Source organism: Bubalus bubalis, chromosome 24 (assembly GCF_019923935.1).
Source record: "Bubalus bubalis isolate 160015118507 breed Murrah chromosome 24, NDDB_SH_1, whole genome shotgun sequence".
In the NCBI taxonomy this organism is placed as follows: domain Eukaryota; kingdom Metazoa; phylum Chordata; class Mammalia; order Artiodactyla; family Bovidae; genus Bubalus; species Bubalus bubalis.
In genome coordinates, this window is record NC_059180.1 from 3,829,891 (window position 1) to 3,848,967 (window position 19,077).

Genomic DNA, 19,077 nt, shown 5'->3' on the forward strand with positions numbered 1-19,077 from the left:
CCCGGACCGACCCCGGGGGTCGGAGCCCGCCCCCATCGCGCAGGCCGGGGCGGGGGTCCACCGGCTGCACTGAGCGTGGGCGCGGCCGCCCAAGGCCAGGCCAGCGCGCCGCTCCGGGCCCCCCCACCCCAGGTCCAGGCCAGGTCCGCCCCTCCGCGCGCCGCGATCTCACCGCGGCCTCGCGCGCCGGCGTCGAGGGGCGGCGCGACCCCGACCCCACGCCCGCGCCCGGCCCGCCCGCACCTGCCGCCCGCGAGCGCCGCCCGCCGGCCCAGCCGCGCACTCACCGCGCCGCCCGCTCACCGCGCGCGCCAGCCGCCGAGCCGCCGCCGGACACCGGGGCCGGGCCGGGGCCTGCGCGCCCCGCGCTACACAAAGTGACGGCCCCGGAGCTGCGCGGCGGCTGCGGCGCGTGGGCACCGGAAGTGCCTCCGCCGGGCTCCGCCTCGCCAGTGCCCACGGGGGGGCACTTCCGGTCACGCGGGGTCCAGCGCGGCCTCAAAGGGTCGTGCGTGGGGGGAGAGGACGCGCCCCTCGCGCGAGGGCGCCGTCGGCCTTGGGTCCGCGCGCTCGTGTGCACCGGGACCCCGGCCTTGGGGCCCGCGACGCACCGCCCCCGCGCCTTCCCAGGACCCAACCCCACCTCCGGAGACCCCCCGCCCCGCCCTGGCCCTGGAGACGCCCGCCGGGTCCCTGGCCGGACCGCCGCTCCCCAAAACCCGCGCAGCCTCAACCGCGATTCCAGGAGCTCTGCTGAGCGCCAGAGCCGGCTGGCTCCATCCCAGGCCCCGCGATGGTGGAGGGAGGAGGTGACCCCTATGAGTGGCCTCGGGGAGGCGTCGTGCAGGCCCGCGTGCCCTCAGATCCGGACGGGGCAGGGCCGATCCCTGCCCGGCAGGGGCCAGCAGGACAAGAGCAGGTGGGCCGGACGCCCACGGCTTGTGTGGGGCCAACTCTGGCTAGAAGGTAGATGTGGGGGGTGTTCCCAGGATGGAGGAGGACGCGGACCGAGGGGGCCAGCCATTGGGCCGGGTCGCTAGATGAATGCAATAAGCCCTCAGATCTGGAAGCTTTCCAAGTGACCAGGAAGAGGGCTCGCTTCTAGGAAGGGACGTGTTCCCCCAGCAGAGGGAGGCGGGAGGGGGAGTCGGCCGCCCAGGAGGTGTGAGACGGTGAGGTGGGAGACTCAGGGGATGCCCACAGCCCTCCCCAAAACTTACCTGTATCTGCCCCCCGCCCCCCAGGGCCACAGCTACTGTCTTATGGTGACGTCTTGCACCCACGGAGGTTGGGCCCTGGGCCTTGCCTAGCTATCATTGCACTGGTACCATTTTTCTTCTATTTTCACTAATGCCCGCCCACCCCCACCCCTTAAGACAGGACTGTCAACATCACAGCCTGACTGGGCTCTCACAGGGTTCATACCTGCTTGAAGTGACCGCTTCTCCCCTCCAGACCCTCGGCGTCTGGCTGTGGGTCTGCTCAGACCACGGAGGACTCAGACCTGCCTGCACAGTGATTTCCATCACAAGGAGGGGAAAAGTGTAGCTGTGTGTGGTGATGAGGGTTAACTAAACTTACTGTGGCAGTCATTTCACAGTATACATCAAATCGTTACATTGAACACCTAAAACGAATACAGTGTTATATGTCAGTTATATCTCAACAAAGCAGAGATATATATATATATAGTTTCCCTGGGAGTGATTAGGACTTTGCCTTTCAATGCAGAGGGTGAGGGGTTTGATCCCTGGTGAGGAAAGTAAGATCCCATACACCTCGATCCCAAAAAGCCAGAACATAAAATGGAAGCAATACTGTAACAAATTCAATAAAGACTTTAAACATGGTCCACATCAAAAGAAAAAAATCTTTAAAAATTGAAGGTCTCATTAAAAGATGGCAAAAAAAATCAGTTCTGTCAGTGTCACGCCTGTGGTTTGCAGGATCCCGCTCTGGGCCCTGAGAAGTGACCAGCCCCTGTGAATGAGACTGGGCTTTGAGGTTCTCCATGCCCACCGTACCCCCCCCCCCCAGCTTTCTGCAGGCCCACTTGTCCATGGCACTCCCCATCTGGTCCTGTGGGCCTCTGTGCTTTGGACTCCGGGACCCTCTCTCCACCCCGCTTCACCCCAGGTGGTCCCATTGAGAAGCTCTGAAGGGGAGATAACTCAGGAGAGCGGCAGAGCCAGGAAAAGGGGAGCAATAGGAATGGAGGCACCAGAGACTGGCACCTGGACCTGAAGGGGCGGGCGGGGAAGGAGGCCTGCAGGGAGCTGGAGGCTGGAGGTGGCATCACCGAGTGGGAGCTGGGGCTGTGGGGGAGGGGTGCGACTGGCCCCCTCCCCCTGCCTGGCGCCAGCCTGTCCTCCCCTTCCCACCCTACCAGTGCTGCCCACTGGTCAAGTCCACTCCTAATGTGAGGGACAGGGGATGAAGTCAGAGTCATGCACCAGAACCAGATAGGAAACAAATGGGGGAGGAGGTGGTGGTGATTTAGTTGCTAAGTCATGTCTGACGCTTGTGACTCCATGGACTATAGGCCGCCAGGGTCCTTTGTCCACGGGATTTTCCAGGCAAGCATTCTGGACTGGGTTGCCATTTCCTCCACTAGGGGATCTTCCCAACCCAGGGATCCAACCTGGGTCTACTGCATTGTAGGCAGATTTTTAACTGACAGGGATTCTTAATGGACTGGGAAGCCCGAACTGGGGAGTGGGCAGGTGAAACAGAACTGACAGCTCATCCCTGTCTTCGAACCCTCCGCCTCATCCGGCAGGGACCCCATGGCAACGCAGCGTCTGCTCACATGTCCTCTTGGCCTGTTCCCACCTGACCCCTCCCCTAAGAGCCGATTTCTTCCTCTGATCTCTGCGGATGTTCCCAGCTGTGGAGTCCACTAACTCTGCCCACTGGGCGGCGCCCCCCCGCCCAGTCCCTACCCGAGTCTCCTCCCTCAGCTGACCACCAGCCTCTCAAGGCCAAGGAGAGGCTGCAGCCCTGGGCCCTGTGGTTTCCTCCCCTTCCTGAAGCTCTCCTCCCCACACCTCCACCCCCAGAGCCTCTCCTTCATCCTGCCCTGTGACATGCAGAGTCCCCAAAGCTCGGCCCACGCAGGACAGAGTGAGGGTCCACATGGAGGTCCCGGAGCCCACCGTGTCCAGTGTGTCACAGATCACAATGCGGCTTTCAGTCCTCCTCTGCCTCACGCCTGTGAGGACTGCAGGGGCCAGGTGTGCTCAGGGCGTCCGCCCACTCGTCTGTAAGAATCAAACCTGAGCCACTTGCCAGGCTCCTTAGTGTCTGTTTGTTTTGGAATCAAATACAATTCCCCACTCTTGTGATCCCACCCGATTCCGTTCCTACGCTCCACTGGACCTGGATTGGATGTACGGGCCTCGCCAACAGCCTCAGACTGGCTGAGCCTCTGCAGGTGACCCCCTCCCTGCCCCGCAGGCCTGGCATCACCTTTGTGCCTACTCAGAGCTGTCCCAAATGGACCACGCTTGGGCCTTGCATGATCTGAAGTCACCTGGCCTTGACTCTGCCAAGCACCTAAGTCCTGAGCTGCCAGGGGTCACAGCTGGCTGCCCGAAGGTGCCTGTGGGCACAGACCCTGGGGCAGGACCCCTGCCAGGCGGGCCTGTCTTCATGGGGTTCTGGGGAGCCAGAGACCCAGCTTCCAGCCTTGACGTGCCTCCTCCGCTCCCCGTTTCCTGCATCTTGCAGTGATATTCCTCGAAACGTTGTGCAGCCCTGTGCTTGGGCTCCAAGAACTCAGCAGTCCTGGCCGCTGGCCTCTCTGGCCACCTCTTCCTGTGGGTTCTCAACAGCATCCTTCGAGCCCTCTGAGGCCAGCTGCCTGACCCCTGCTTGTCCCTCATTCTCAACGGGAGTTTTTGGTCTGGGTGTATGTCCACGCATTTACACTCGGCCGGTACACGTTGTACATGGATGAACGTGGGACCCTGTGCTCACTCCAGTTGGTGGGGACTGGGGGAGATGGGGCCCCGTGGCTCACCAAGCCCTAAGGATCTTGTCGAAGCGTGTGAGAACCTTCTGGGGGCAGAAGGGCTGCAGGACGAGGTGCGAAAACTGATGGGGGAGGAGGCTAGCAGGGGTGAGACCAGCAATGGAAAAATCCAGGCCTGTGGGAGTCACTGTGTTCCCAAGAGAACCTGATGACCAAACTGCTGAGTCTAGACTCAGCTAAGGCGCCAGCCCCAGCCACAGGCAGGCTGGGCTTTGGGACGATCTGAATTTACATTGAAAGCGTTAGTTGCTCAGTTGTGTCCAACTCTTTTTGATCCCATGGACTGTAGCCCACCAGGCTCCTCCGTCCTTGGAATTCTCCAGGCAAGAATACCGGAGTGGGTAGCCATTTTCTTCTCCAGGGGATCTTCCCGACTCAGGGATCGAAGCCATGTCTCCTGCATTGTAGACAGATTCTTTACCATCTGGGGCTTCCTGGATAGCTCAGTTGGTAAAGAATCCGCCTGCGATCCAGGAGACCCCGGTTCGATTCCTGGGTCAGGAAGATCTGCTGGAGAAGGGATAGGCTACCCACTCCAAGAAAGATCTCCTGGAAAAGGGAAAGGCGACCCACTCCAGTATTCTGGCCTGGAGAATTCCATGGACTGTATAGTCCATGGGCTCGCAAAGAGTCATGAACTCCTCCTGCACCTGCAGGTCTGGGGAGGGGAAACACAGCAAGGAGGGGTGCAGGGCCTCCTGGCCCAGAAGACAGCAAGTCCTGGAGTCTTAACTGTGAGAGCCATATGGGGATGTGGTGAGGAGGTCCCCATGCCTTCAGGGGACAGGTGGCATTTCAGCCCAGCCTGAAAGATGGCTGGAGACTGGGACGCAGAAGGGACAGGGGAGACCAGGCCTGAGCAAGACCTGTTGGCTGGAGGGACGGGTGGGGGGACTTGAAGCAGGTCTAGGGAGGGGGCAGGGCCCCATGACAGCTGGCAGCCCACAAAGGCATCGGGTAGAGGTGGGTCATACTTGTTAAGATGGATGGTGGGGGTGGGAATGGCAGGGGTCCAGGTGGGTGACTGGGTGCTATCCAAAGGCTGTTGAGGTGACCCAGGTGGAAAGTGGCAGGGCTTCAAGATGACAAAATATCTTAATCCATTTAGGCTGCTATAACAAAGTCACCATAGATGGAGGGGCTGAAACATTTATTTCTCTCAGTTCTGGAGGTTGGGAAGTCCAAGATCAAGGTGTTGGCAGATTCAGCGTCCAGTGAGAACCTTCTTCCTGGTTCAGAGCCAGGGCCCCCTTGCTGAGTCCTCACATTGGGAGAAGGGTGAGTGATCTCTCTGGAGGTCCCTTTATAAGGGCACTAATAGCCTTCATGAGGACTCCACCCTCATGACCTAATCACATCCCACAGTCCCCCTCCTCCAAAATGATGGAATATATTACATTGGGGGTTAGGCTTCAACATGTGAATTCGAGTTGGGGCTAAGGGGCAGACCCAAACATTCAGTCTCCGGCACAAGATGAGAGTTAAGCTATGGAAATGGGAATGGCCAATAGGAGGGGATCCTGATCACTTTGGGAACATCTCTTGGTTCTGCGATTGTGACGCTGCTGTGATGGACTCTGCCCATCATCCTTGCAGAGGGAGCCCCTCCCTGCCCCAGCCCCCTGTCAGATGCCTGCACCTGCCTGGGCATCAAGTCCATTCTAGCCCCTCACCCAGCGGTTCAGGGCAAGCGTAGTTATGCTGGGCCTGGGTACAGGGCAGAGGGCAGAAAGGAAGAGCAAACAGCTCCCCCCCCCCCACCCCGCAAACCGCAGCCTGGGTACAGACAGAAATGACAAAAATGTCCGCCAATCAGGGGCAGAGGTTCAGGTCCAGGCAGAGAGGAACAGGCAGGGGTGGAGTGTGGACTGCAGACAGAGGAGGCACAAGCCAGGTGTGCAAAAGACTCCCTTCTCCACCAAACTTTTAGTCTGAGCCTCATCCACCTTGGGGCTCCCGTGTCTGTCTCTGCATTGCCCAGTTTTAGCAGAAACACTATCAAGTCAGTTTTGCCAGAATCCTCACCCTGGATATCAGATCACCGTCATATCTGATCAGAGTCCTCACCCCCACCATTCCCTAGGTGATGTCTGAACACCCTGGCCTGCCTTCAGCAAGAATCCTGTCGGGTCTGTTTAACCAGAATTCCCCCCACCCTGCCCCTAATGTTCCTTTCCTCTTAGTAATTTTCCATCTAGCAGTTTCCTCCTACCTTGCACATTGGCTGTGAATCTCTGCTTGTCCTTGTGGTGTTCGGGATTGAGTCCGCTTCTATTCTGAGCCCTCTTTTCTCCTATTGCCTTAGGTCTTGAGTACAGTTTGTTTTTACTGCTTTGATCACTGTCCGGCTCTGGCTCTCTCTGACAGTGGCACTACTGTCCTCTCCCTCGGGCAGGGGTGTGTGGAGGCTGGATGGAGACATTGGTCAGCGCTCCTCAGTGTCAGACTCTTTGCCAGCCCACAGCATGAGAACCCAGAAGGAATCCAGGGGGGCTTCCTGCAGGAGGTGTCAGCTAAGCAAGGCCTAGGAGCCTAGTGTGAGTGAGCTCTGCCCAGCTGGGGAACCAGCCCCTGAAGTCAGTGTGCACCTGGGGATGAGTCTGTGCAGAGGTGGGGCTTACTCAAAGCCCATATGCTCAGACAGAGCCATCCTGGATCTCACAAATTCCAAATGTCTTGTAACTCCCACATGCCCGTGTCCCTGCTGGTGAACCACAGGAAGGCTGACACTCAGAATGAATTCATGACAGGCACTGGATGGCTGACAGCCTCCTCAACACCAGCATGCCCCGTGGAGGGCAAGGCAAGAACTAAGCAGATGATGCCCCCACTCCTGCCCTGAACTCTATTTCATGCATGCATTTTCATATACATCCCCCAAGCTGTTTACAGACATACAGAGTGGAAATTTTATTAAAGCAAAAGTATAAGATTTGTTTATTGGAAACCATTTGATTTCTTACATCTAATTTTGATGAGCTTAAAAGTTACTCCTTGGGAATTCCCTGGTGGTCCAGTGGTAAAGAAATCTGCCTGTGTTGCAGGAGACCTGGGTTCGAACCTTGGGTCGGGAAGATCCCCTGGAGAAAGGAATGGCAACCTACTCCAGTATTCTTGCCTGGAGAATCCCAGAGACAGAGGAAGCTGGTTGGGCTATAGTCCATGGGGTCACAAAGAGTTGAACATGACTGAGCAACTAAGCATACACACACACCAGTGGTTAGGACCCTAGGTTTCCAAGGCAGGGGGCATGGGTTCAATCCCTGGTTGGGGAACTAAGATCTCTGCATACCACACGGTGCGGTCAAACATAGAAACTAAATAAAGTTACTTCTTTTTCAGGCGAATTTGAATGGCGCTGCCAGCACCAAAGGGAGAGATCAGGGGTGGAGTGCTCCACGTGGACTTACTGAGCCTTAGATCTTTGGAACGTCCAAGTCTAGGAGACTAAGGAGTCCTCAGGTTCAGAGCTTTGGGGAGATACCTGCGTGGTGGCTGATGTCACCGCCTTGGATAGAGTCACCTGGAACCCTACCAGACTCGACCTGCAAGGGAGAATCCTAAGGGCATCACTATGCCCTTCTACCATCTGGGGGCCTCACAAAGTCCTCATTTCTACAATGTCTAAACTTTTAAACCTTGGGATAGTAGAAAGCCTTATCTCATAGAAAATCCAACCAGAGGAAAGAATATGTGTTGCTTTCTTGCTTTAGATGCAACAAATATATTCCAAGTGCCTACTGTAGGTTAGGTTTGTTTGCAGGTAATATTTTACCTGCTTGACATACAACAACCGGGAACAATGGATACTCTTGCTTCTTTGTTACAGGTAAGGGAAGTTGTCACGTAGTAACTGGCAGCCAGAATTCCAATTACCAAGTCCTCACTAGAGGACCATCGCTAGTTTCTAAAAGATGCCAAGCTGACTCAAAGGAAGCAAAGACAGTACTAAGGGTTGAACTCTTTTCTGTTTTATAGATTTGACTTTACCTTTATTCCCTGGAGAGTCTTCATTTTACCAGAGACTTCTGAGCTTAGCCAGCCAGTCCCTGATATGGCATAAGTACAGCCCAGGGTCAGTCCGGAGATATTTACCTGATAATAAAGAAAAATGACAGCCTTCCCTACTGCCATTAATGTGACTAACACATCCCAAAGAGACAGGAAGGACTTCATACTTAGCTCCTCTGTCTCACACCAGTGCCCAAAATAGGTAAAACCTTGAGCCCTTTCCCAGCCCCCTCATAGAAACAACCCTCTCCCTACCTTTTGCAAACCCTTGGAGATCATTATATGAAAAGTTGAGACTAATTATACTCTCAGTAATTTGGGGGCGAGGGTTAATTTTTTCCCACTGTATTTTTTTTTCACTTGATGAGCCAGCCTTGTAAGGTCTGAACTCCGTTACAAAATTCCCCAAGTCAAACTCCTTAATGTTCTTGTCTTCAATTTTCCCTTGATATCTCTCAACACACATGAATTAGTCACGCCTAACTGGCTGCCAGCACAGAACAGACAAGGTGTGATATAAATCCAGAAAAGCAGAGCTCCCCCGTGACTTAGGGTTAGGGTTAGGGCTCAGGACAGAACCTGGTAAAGGCTGACTCAGGACAAAGAACCACTCGATTTGGTGGCTGAAAATGCCGGGAGGAGGTGGGGTGGAGACCTCGCCAGGGCCAAGGCTCTGAGGGAGCCTGCCTCCCCGCTACAAAGCCGTGGAGCTGGAGTAGGCTATCTCCACTGGGAAGAGGGACACATTTTAAAATTTGTTCCAAGGTACCATACACGTGGTATTGGTCCTGCATACACCTTCGTCACCTCTGGAAGTTTGTCACAAAGTCAGAAGGAGGAGGTAAGGACCGAGAGGCAAATTTCCTGGGGCTCCTTCTCAGGCCCGAGAGGACACCGAAGCACGTCTTTTTATTTCATTTGTTTTTGGCTGTGCTGGGTCTTTGCTGCTGCACGGACTTTTCTCTAGTTGTGCTGAGTGGGGGCTACTCTGGCTGCAGCGCTCGGGCTGCTCATTGCGGCGGCTCCTCTTGTCGGGGAGCGAGGGCTCTAAGGTCCTCTAGCCTCAGTAGTTGCGGCTCCCGGGCTCTGGAGCACAGGTTCAATACCTGTGGCGCGTGCACTTAGTAGGTCTGCAGCATGTCGGATCTTCCTGACCCAGGGATTGAACCCGTGTCCCTGGCATTAGCAGGCGGATTCTTTACCACTGAGCCACCAGGGAAGCCCCAGAAGCATGTCTTAATCTCCAGCCTAAAATGCCACCCACTCTCAGCCCCTCACCTTCTAGATGCACTCCCAAGTGTACTTCCCTGGTTCCTGCCTGGAGGTATTAGCCAGGACTTGCAGCTCCTTTGGCAAATAATCCCTCCCCACTCCTGGCAGAGCCAGCACTGCCCCAGCCAAGCCATGCTGGGCCTAGAACCTCATTATAGGAGGGCAAGTAGTGTCTTGAAAAACACCTGCCTCAACCGTCTCTGGACAAGGTAAGAGGCACAGCTGATGCTTTTAAACTACATTTTCTTTCTTTCTTTGCTGTATCAGGTCTTTGTTGCAGCGCCGTGCAGCATCTTTCGTGGCAGCTTCCAGACTCTCTAGTTGTGGCACACGGGCTTCAGGAGTTGCAGCGCGCAGGCTTAGTTGCTCCATGGCATAGGGGATCTTAAATTACCTGACCAGGGATCAAACCTGGGTCCCCTGCATTGTCAGGTGGATTCTTAACCACTGGACCACCAGGCAAATCCCCAGAGCTGGTGTTTTTAGCCAGGGAAATCAGGCCACTTTCACAGGCCCATAGAGCTGGGGGGAATGTGTGCTCAAGGACATCCCCAATCCTATCCAGGTTTCATTCCTCTTGCCTCAGGCCCCGTCCCCGGTCTTTGGTAGTCAGTCCTCGGCAGGAGGAACTGAGTTTCTTTACGGCACAGAGGCCTCCTGACTGACCCTCTGGGCCTTCAGCTGATAACTGTGATCCCGAGCCTCTCTTTCACCCGCATCATGGCTTCAGTGGTGCTCAGCAAAACCAACCGATCCCACAGTCCCTAGAATAACCATTCTCTAGCGTATCCCAGGTCCTCAAGATGCCACATGAACTGGGCAGCCCCTCTCAGCTGGTATCCTGTCCTGTCCATCATGATAACAGTCAGGAGTCACAACAGGGAGAGCCTGTTGCTGCGATGGGAGAGTGGTCCAAGCCCACAGTCCCCACCTTAGACTCCACTTCCTAAGCCCACTATCAACACCATCAGTCTGAAGGTGGGCTCTTGACAAGCAGACCCTGAAACAAGGATTATAGGCGTGAGTGATTTATTAAGGCCCTGCTCCCAGTGAGTATCCGAGTAAAGGAAATAAGACCACAAAGGAGAAGCAGAGTAAGGGCGAGTCTCAAGGCAAACCCTGCAGAGATGCTCGCATGGGATCCCACAGACAAGCTTGGCCACGATCCATGCCTCCGAGCAGTGCTGGCTGGAAGAGGAGGAGCTTGGTTTGAACACCTGTCTCTCACTGGCCAAGAGCCACCGTGGGGGAGGCAATCCCCAGGTACATCCAGCTCTCCACACACGTGGGTCAAGAGGCTTCAGCAGCCCCCAGGGTCATCCAGCAAAGAAGAGCTGAGGGCAGGAAGGTTAAAAGCAAAAGCTGGATGACAAGGGGAGACAAAGATGGTAAAAAGGCATCTGAGAGCATTTGACTGTTGAGTCTTAGAGCCAGGGACTCTCGGGGCTGGGAGGGGCCTCAGTCCTCACGACACCCCTCCAGGTGACCCAGCACACTCGCCACTGTCACCAGCAGTCCACACTACCGTTGGACTGGACGGCTTCAAAACTTGTCCGGAGAAGACGCCCAAAACCGGCTTCCTCCAGCATCCACTTTCTGGTCCCCATCCCTCCCAGGAGAGTTTTACTGAATAAGCCCATCCCTGGCCAAGAATCTCAGGCTGGAAGGAAGGGTCTGGGGTGCGGAGATGGGCATGGTTCTGAATACGAAGTTGTCTGCTTCTAGAGCAACGGGCAAAATGTGACAGAGAAATGAAGCCCCATAAAATCCAGAGGTGAAAACACAAAGACAGGACAAGCTATTTCCTCATTTTTGTTTATTTTGTTTCTCACTTACCAACATGTTGGTAAAACGGAGCAGGCTGTGTTAGTAAAGGAGAAGCAGGGAGGGGAGTCAGGCAGCATCTAAGAAGCCACGTGGGGGAGTCAGGAGCAGGAAGGGCCGGAAGGACCAGAGATATCAGGTGCCCCCACATCATCCTGCCCTCCCACAAGACATCGAGATTGCTGCTGCTCCGACTGACCCCCAGACGTTTACAAAATCGCCATAAAGAGCATTTCTGTTGCCTCCTGTCCTTGTCCCCAGCATTCTCCTTCTGACCCCCCGAGACGAGGCAGGGTCTACTCGGGCTGGCCCTCTGCGCGGCCTGGCCTGGAGAACCTGCCCCTGCATCTCAAGGTCCCAGCCCCTAAGCCGCAGTGGGTGTACTGGCTTCTGAGAAGGCAAGGCAGGTGGGGGCTACAGGGAGGTCTTTGGGAGTGATGGAGGGACCACCCCTTAGGACCTTGGACAGCACTCGCAGGATGCCCTCTGCTTCCGCCCCCCGATTCCATTCAAGAGGATTTAGGGACCGCCTGGAGCCTGGGAATACCCCAGCGCCTGCCTGGGAGGCTTGTTTGGGTGTGGCCCTGGAGGGAAGGTTTCACCTTCACCCAGAGTGGACTTCCTGGCCTTTGCACATTGACCCAGTGGACGCTGGGACCCTGTGTTTATGAACACAAAACATTTACATGAGGATTTCGTCCACCCTGATGAACTTTCATTCGCGGAAGTATTTTCAAGGCAAAAGCCACTGAGGATAATTGAATGCCCTGATCAGTTTTCTACGTAGTGCAGATAAATTTCCTCTTCCCCCATGAAATAATTTTCACCAGGACCCTTTTACATGTGTTGTACCACGTATGTCGGCTTCCCTGGTTAGTATTGGAGCTCTGTCGAATGTCACCCACCGTCTCGACCTGCTGTTGGGAGTTTTCCCCCGTGGCTCTCAACTCCAGTCAAGTCCAATTTCTCTGGGAGAGAAACTGGCCAACTTCTCACCCATTCGTACCCGAAGACGACCCTGAACCATGTGCTGTGGGCAGCAATGTGCCACCTCCGTGCCGCTTTAGCCTCGTCGATATCCTCCCGTGGAGGGTGAATCGGTCCGTCACTCAGTTGGCCAGGAAGAAGGATGCCAGCGATGTCCCAGCGTTATTCCAGGATGTTGCGGCACGTGGTCAAGACTTCCAAGCGCGCGCGGTGCTTCCCGGGTGCGGGGGAAGCGGCGCCCTCCCCGACCTCGGCGCCCTCGTCCCCAGCCCCGATCCCGGGTCAGGGCGCCTTGTCCGCCGCCGGCTCGGCGCGCGGGGCGCCCCCGGCGGCTACGCGCGCACCGCGGAGCAGGCCGAGGCCCCGGGAGCGGCCGGCGCCGTGCAGCTGGCGCTCGTGGCGGCGGATCTGCACCTTGTGGCGGAAACGCTCGCCGCAGTCCTCGCAGGCATAGGGCCGCTCGCCCGAGTGCGTGCGGCGGTGGCGCAGCAGGTTGGATGAGACGCTGAAGCGTTTGCCGCAGTCGCCGCAGGCGTAGGGCCGCTCGCCCGTGTGCGTGCGCTGGTGCTGCACGAGTGCCGAGCTCTCGCTGAAGCGCTTGGCGCAGTACGGGCACGCGTAGGGCTTCTCGCCCGTGTGGATGCGCTGGTGCGTCACCAGGTTCGAGTGCTGCGAGAAGCTCTTGCCGCATTCGCCGCAGCGGTGCGGCCGCTCGCCCGTGTGCGTGGCCTGGTGCCGCACCAGGTCCGTGCTGCGGCTGAAGCCCTTGCCGCACTCCCCGCAGATGGTCGGCCGGTCCCGGGCGCGCCGCCGCCGCCGTGGCGGCCGGGCCGGCGTCAGGGCCGCGCCGCTCGGCGGGCCCGGGACGGCCACGATCGAGGGCGCCGACACGGCAGCTGGCAGCACCATCAGCTCCTGCAGCACCACGTAGCCCGGGGGCGCCACCACAACCGCGGCGGGCGCCCCCGCGGCGGCCGGCACCAGCTCCAGCTGCAGCTCGGGCGGCACAGGGGTCAGCTCCAGCTGCAGCTCAGGCGGGTGTACCCCAGGCTCCACTGGTGTCAGCTCCAGCTGCACCTCTGGCGGCTGCGCCAGCTGCTGCTCCAGCTGCTTCTCCAGCTGCTGCAGCTGCTCCTGCAGTTGGAGCTGCAGCTGCCGCTGCTCCTGCTGCCGCTCCAGCTCCTGCCGCTGCCGCTCCAGCTCCTGATCAGACTCCACATCCACCGGCATGAGCTCCAGCTCAACCTCCTCCTCCTCCTCCGGCCCCAGAGGTCGGGGTTGCAGCTGCTGCTGCAACTGCTGCTGCTGCAGCAGCAACAGCTCCAGCTGTTCTTGCTGCTGCTGCAGCAGCTGCAGCTGTTCCTGCTGCTTCTGCAGCTGCTGCTGCAGCTCTAACTGCTCCTGCTGTGGTTGTAACTGTTCCTGCTGCTGTTGCTGCTGCCGCCGCTGTAACTCTTGCTGCTGCAACAGCTGTTGCTGCAACTGTTCTTGGTGCTGGAGCTGTTCTTGCTGTTGCTGAAGCAGCTGACACTGTTCTTGCTGTGGTTGTAGCTGCTCCTGCTGTTGTAGCTGCTGTGGCTGCTGTACCGCTTGCTGCGGCAGCTGTGGCCATCCCTGCTGTAAGTCCTGTTGCAGCTCCTGCTGCGGCTGTGGCAGCTGCTGTTCTTGCACTTGCCCCTCCTCTGATTGTTCCTGCCGCTGCAGCTGCTTCTGCTGCTCATACTGCACACACGGGGGCTTTTCCTGCAGTTCCTGCCGCTGGAACCGTTCCTGCCGCAGCCGTGACCGCCGTCGCACCGGCCTGTGCTGCTCCCGTGACTGTTTCTGCCTTGGCATCAGCCGCAGCCGCGGTTTCAGCGGCCCCTGTTGTTCAGACTGGGGTTCTTCCTGCAGTTCTGGCTGCGGTTGGGGCAGTGGCTCTTGCCCATCTTGCTGCTGCTGCGACTCTGGCTGAGGTCCTGCCCCTTGGTTGTGTGGTTGCGGTTGTGGCTGCTGCTCCGGCCACTGTTTTAACTGTCGGGCTTGCAGCTTCTGCCGTCCTGACGCAGTCTCCTCAGCGACTTCACTGGCCCGCTTGGGAGCTGAGGCTGCTGGCCGCGGTGGGCTGCTCCTCTCCTGAGCATCTTCTCCCTCCTGACTCTCACTCCCACCGCTGCCACCTGGAGTGGGAATGGCAGGGAGCCAGGAGAGAAAGATCTGGTGTCAGCTCTCTGGTTCAGACTCCCATGATGTCCTTCCTAACCCTCCCCCATGTACAGTCACTCTATGATACGCTCCTGAGCCCTCAGCAGGGACCCCCAAAACACGGCACCACGTGACAATGGCAGCAGGATAGAAAGAGAAATGCCTAGCAGTGTGGAGTTGGCTTAGAAATGTATCCAAGGGACAGCTAGCTGGTCACATCACTCTGGACCCCAGGCCCCCAACCTCTCCTCAGGGCCTCCTTCCACACAGGCTCGATGCTTAGACCTTGGCAGTGACACCACCCTGGGTGCCTGGGGCTCCCCAACACCACTCCCCGAAAAGTCCTTTGGGCCTAACCGCCATGTGAGAGGAATCGGTGAACCTGCCATTTCCATGGCTAAGCCACAAGCCCATGCTGAACTCTGACCTCAGTCAAAGGTCACACTCGAAACAAATGAAACTCACCCTCTCTGTACATAATAAAGAATTTCTGTCAGGCTGCCTGGAAGTGTTTCCACAGCAGTTTCTAAAAATCACCAAAGTCAGAGAGAACATGAGGTTTCCAGGTGGGAGGTGCCCGGTAATTCTACCAGGTAGCAGCTGGCTAACCTCCTGCAGGTTCAGGGCCCTCCTGGTCTGGAACATACCTTTGTCACCCCACACTGCCAGCTTAATGAGTCAAGCAGGAAGGGCCCCGGCATCACCCTTAGTAGGTACTTGAAAAATCCCTCTCCCTGTGGGTTAGGAATTAGCTTGAAAATTAGCAAGAAGTTTGGAAATATTAATACCAAGGATACAACTAGCTCCATTTGAAATAGCCTTTAGACTGAAAGTGGTCAGCTTGTTTGTTTGTTTTCTGGCCGTACCACTTAGCATGTAGGATCTTAGTTCCCCAACCAGGAGTGGAACCCGAGTCCCCTACATTAGAAATTCAGAGTCTCAACCACTAGACTGCCAGGCAAGTCCGAGGCTGGAAGTAGTTTTAGGCTGTTAATTCTCAGATGGAAAGGAACGATTCACAGCCCCAAGTCTACATGGCACCTGGCCAGTTACTTAACCCCTGGGAACCTGAGTTTCCCCATCTGCTTAAAGGAGCTAAACCCCTTTCGGGCAAATTGCGAAAAATTAGAGGGCTAAACACACAGCCCCAGCATGGTGCACGATGTAGAGTAAGCTCGGCGATACAGGACTCACCTCGTTGCTGCATCTCACAAAGCCCACACGCAGTTTTTCACTCTGAGCATACTGCTGTGCTATCAGAAAATCCAAAGAGGCCTTCTCCATTCCCAAGTCTGATTCAACATCTGCTTTCCCCATAGCATCGTATTTTCAACTTTGGAATGGGAAGTAGAGGTTTGGTTGACCCAATTTTGCTTTCTGGCTGATTTTCCAGGAATATACTGATTTCATAAAATCAAGGGATATCTACATGTAAATAATTCCCTCTTAGAAAACCTATTCCCAAGACCCTTCGCTTAGGCTAATGGATCAGTGAGTGCATTTTCCTTACACACTCACACCAGGTGGGAGTATGCGGGAAGTGAGGGAAGACAGACCATCACAGACAACCTGTTGTCACGGCAAATCCAAGGTCACATGGGCACTCCCTCCTCCTACCACCTCTGGGGGCAGCCGGGACTCATCACCCCTCTGGGTAGGTCCTCTCATTTCTAGGACAGTGCTTGGCCAAACGACCACTCCCTGCTTCTCATGGCATTTGCACACTCTTACCAATGATATTTTGGTAAATGTATACTGAAGTGTCATCGGATGTGCCTGCTCTCGCGAGATTTTTGTCAGTTGAGTATTTAAGCCAAGAGTCCTGGGAATTCCCTGGTGGTCCAGTGATTAGGATTCTGAGCTCTTACTGCAGAGGGTGTGGGTTCGATCCCTGGTCGGGGAACTCCGATCTCACAAGCCACATGGGGAAGCTGGCGGTGGGGGGTGGAGGGGAGGTGTGTGTGTGGTGGAAAGCCAAGGGTCCTAGTTGAGTCCATACATCCCCATCCGACGCCTCATCCCTTTGGTCCTTTTCATGTTCTGTTCAACCCTGCCCAGCCCCTCACTCAGTGCTCTCAAAGCACAGAGTAGGGAGGTGGCTCCCGTGAGCATGGCCGCCTTGGAAGATTTGCTAAGAGTAGGGAGCGGGGCAAGTCTTGGAACGTTCTTCGAGGCCACATTTGCCTCCGGAAAAAAGGAGAGAAAGATGGATGGAAGCAGGCAGAAGTCAAGGAAAAGCGGACAAGACCAGAGGCCACAGAGAAAAGCCAAATAACCAGTGACAAGGGTGCCCCTCAGCCCCTGAATTCAATCTGGGACCTTGAGTCATAGGGAGGAGAGTGGAAGGAGACGGAGGTTGTGTGAGCCCTGGGAACCAGCAGCACGCGTCCAGGTGGGGGATGGGGGCTGAGAATGTGCGCACCGCCAGGCAGCCCTCACCAGCAACACTGCAGCCCGATGGTGGCTTCAGAAAACCCTGAGGTGACCCTGCCGATGTGAGGGCATGCAGCCTCCCCGCCACACCCCAGACAGAGGGCTGCTTGCCAACCTTCAGGGCTCCCTCTCAGCAGGCCTGGGGCTTGGTCAAAGGATCCTCGCCAGGGACCTGAGGACCATCTCCTGGTTCAGGAGGTCAGAGGTGCCCCCCACCCTTAGCCCCTTACCTGAGGGGGTGTCGGGTCCCAGGCCCGCACCTTTAAGACGGCGAGGCTTCCGCACGAAGGTCTTGGTTGCCCGCCTCACCTTCATCCTGGCGGTCAGACCAAGATCCTGGGGAGCCAGCTGTGCTGAGGGGAAGGAAGGAAGCTGTTCAGACTGGCGGGGAGCCCCAGGCCAGGGGCCCTGATGCCTTGCTGCCTCAAGTCGGCAGCTCACCCCTGCCGGAAAGGAGGACAGTGTGGTCCACGGCTAGGAAAAGGATGAGCGAGGGCAGCCTGGAGGCCCTGCTCCCAGGGCCAGCTCCCTGCACAGGGAATCCTGACTCTCCTGACTTTGTGCAGGGCCCACGTCCAGCCTCCTGCCTGGGGCAGCCCTTGCAGCTGCTCATCACCGATGATGAGAGACAACGGCTAGGTACACTCCCAGAAGGGACGTTTGGGGAAGTTTACAGGAAAAAAGACTTGTTTGTCCATCTCCATCTCACATTCCCCTGGCCCCCTCAAAACATGGACAAGTCTGTTCAATTCCCTGGTCTCTTGCCTCCCAAGCTGCTCTGGGGATTGGCCCAGTCTTCCCAGGTCACCAGCAGACTGCCAGTTCTGGGCCATGGGAGTCTATCCAGGTGCCACCTCAGTTCCCAGGACGCCAGGTTCCCAGAGCACTACAAGCCCTGCAACTGGAGGGCTGCGGGCCTGGCCCTGTGCCCCAGCGCTCCTGAGGTCTGCAGGGCTCCCCGCCCCTCTCCAGCGTCCCCCCAGGGTCCCTGTGGCAGTATCCTCGCCTCCTAAGAGGATGACTCCAGGTCCCTCTAGCTTCCAAGAATCCAGCCCAACCCTCTTAAGAAAAGCCTCCCTGGGTTCGCCCTGCTGACCTACCCCTCTGGGCCTCACCTGGCACAAGCATCGCCTGCTCTGCGGGCAGCCTGGGTGCTAGGGGAGGTGTGGTCAGCAGGGAATGGAAGGTGAAGGCCAGAGCGTTTAGCCAGCTCCTTCGCCAGACGCCCCCATCCAGAAAGAGCCGGGGAGGCGCTGGGCCACCCGGGTGGGCTTTCTGGTCACTTGGGACGGTCTGTTGCTGTCAGGGTTGCCGAGGTCGCCCTGGGCCAAAAGAAGGGGGGCAGAGCACAGTTCAAGAGCAGAAGTTGGTGTGGGCCCCCTGGGGCTGGGGCGGGGGGGGCGGGGGGAAGGCAGGGGGCAGGGTGGAGAGGTGTAGACAGAGCCCCGAACCAGCGCGGGGCTCAGGGCGGGACCATTGCGGGCGCCGAGGGCGGACCGGGGGCGGACCTGGTGGGCGGTGGACCGGTGTCGTTTCAGCCCGGGGCAGCGCGGGGCCGGCCAGGGATCTGCCCGCCGCCACAGGTGCCAGGAGCCGGCGGGCGGGCGGCCTGGGCCGGGCCGGGCCGCGCGGAAGGCGGGCGGGGGGCGGGCGTCGCGGCCGGGCCGGGGTCCCCGTGCGCTCGCCCGCCCGCCCGAGCGTGCGACCGGCCGTGCGTCCGAGCGGGCAGCTGTCGGGCCGGGGGCGGGGGCGGGGGCGGCGGGGGCCGGCACAGGAAGTCCCCCCGGCATCCGCATCCTGTCCCCCGCGCCCCGGCCCCCGCCGCCGCCGCCGCTCTAGGCCGCCGCGAGCTCGGTGGGCTTAACCCTTCCCGGCCCGGCCACTCACCCCGCGCGGGGGGCGCGAGCCGGGGGCGCCGGGGCCGGGCGCGGGGCGCCGGGGCCGGGCGCAGCGCGCTCCGCAGCATCTCCGGGTGTACGCGTCCGCGCGCCCGGGTTGGCGACTGTCGCCGCGCGAGTGCGGGGGAGGCTCCCAGCCGGGCTCGGCAGCCCGCTGAAGGGCAGGCACGGCACCGGGACAAACGGGGTTCAAGTCGCACTCAGTTAGGTGACGCTCGGTTCACGAAGCCCCATCCCGGGCCGCTGCGCACACCCTAGAGAGGCCTCTCCTTCGTCCCCCTGGACCCATGTCCTGGATCCTGGAGTGGCGGGGATGGGCCTGGGGGCGCGGGGAGTTGTGGCTGGCATTCAGGTGGGCGTGGACCCCAAAGGACCAGATGGGGCCGTAGGGGTCACCCTGGCCAACTGGAGAACTAAGCTTGGCTCTCTCTGCGC

At 58.0% G+C, this 19,077-nt stretch overlaps 1 protein-coding gene across 1 annotated transcript in view; it reads right to left on the reverse strand.

Moving 5' to 3' along the window:
* ZNF316 (zinc finger protein 316) overlaps positions 1-18,413 on the reverse strand; it is a 32,273-nt gene extending 13,860 nt beyond the window's left edge. The window contains exons 1-11 of the mRNA XM_045164333.1: positions 18,253-18,413; positions 17,860-18,066; positions 16,975-17,097; positions 12,413-14,286; positions 12,137-12,220; positions 5,980-6,059; positions 5,707-5,740; positions 4,022-4,095; positions 3,533-3,756; positions 3,048-3,220; positions 304-403 (exon numbers count right to left, since the gene is read on the reverse strand). Of these exons, the coding sequence (XP_045020268.1) occupies positions 304-403; positions 3,048-3,220; positions 3,533-3,756; positions 4,022-4,095; positions 5,707-5,740; positions 5,980-6,059; positions 12,137-12,220; positions 12,413-14,286; positions 16,975-17,097; positions 17,860-17,872 (2,779 nt within the window). The 5' untranslated portion in view covers positions 17,873-18,066; positions 18,253-18,413. The remainder of the gene's footprint in view (positions 1-303; positions 404-3,047; positions 3,221-3,532; positions 3,757-4,021; positions 4,096-5,706; positions 5,741-5,979; positions 6,060-12,136; positions 12,221-12,412; positions 14,287-16,974; positions 17,098-17,859; positions 18,067-18,252) is intronic.
* Between the last annotated feature and the right edge of the window lie 664 nt (positions 18,414-19,077).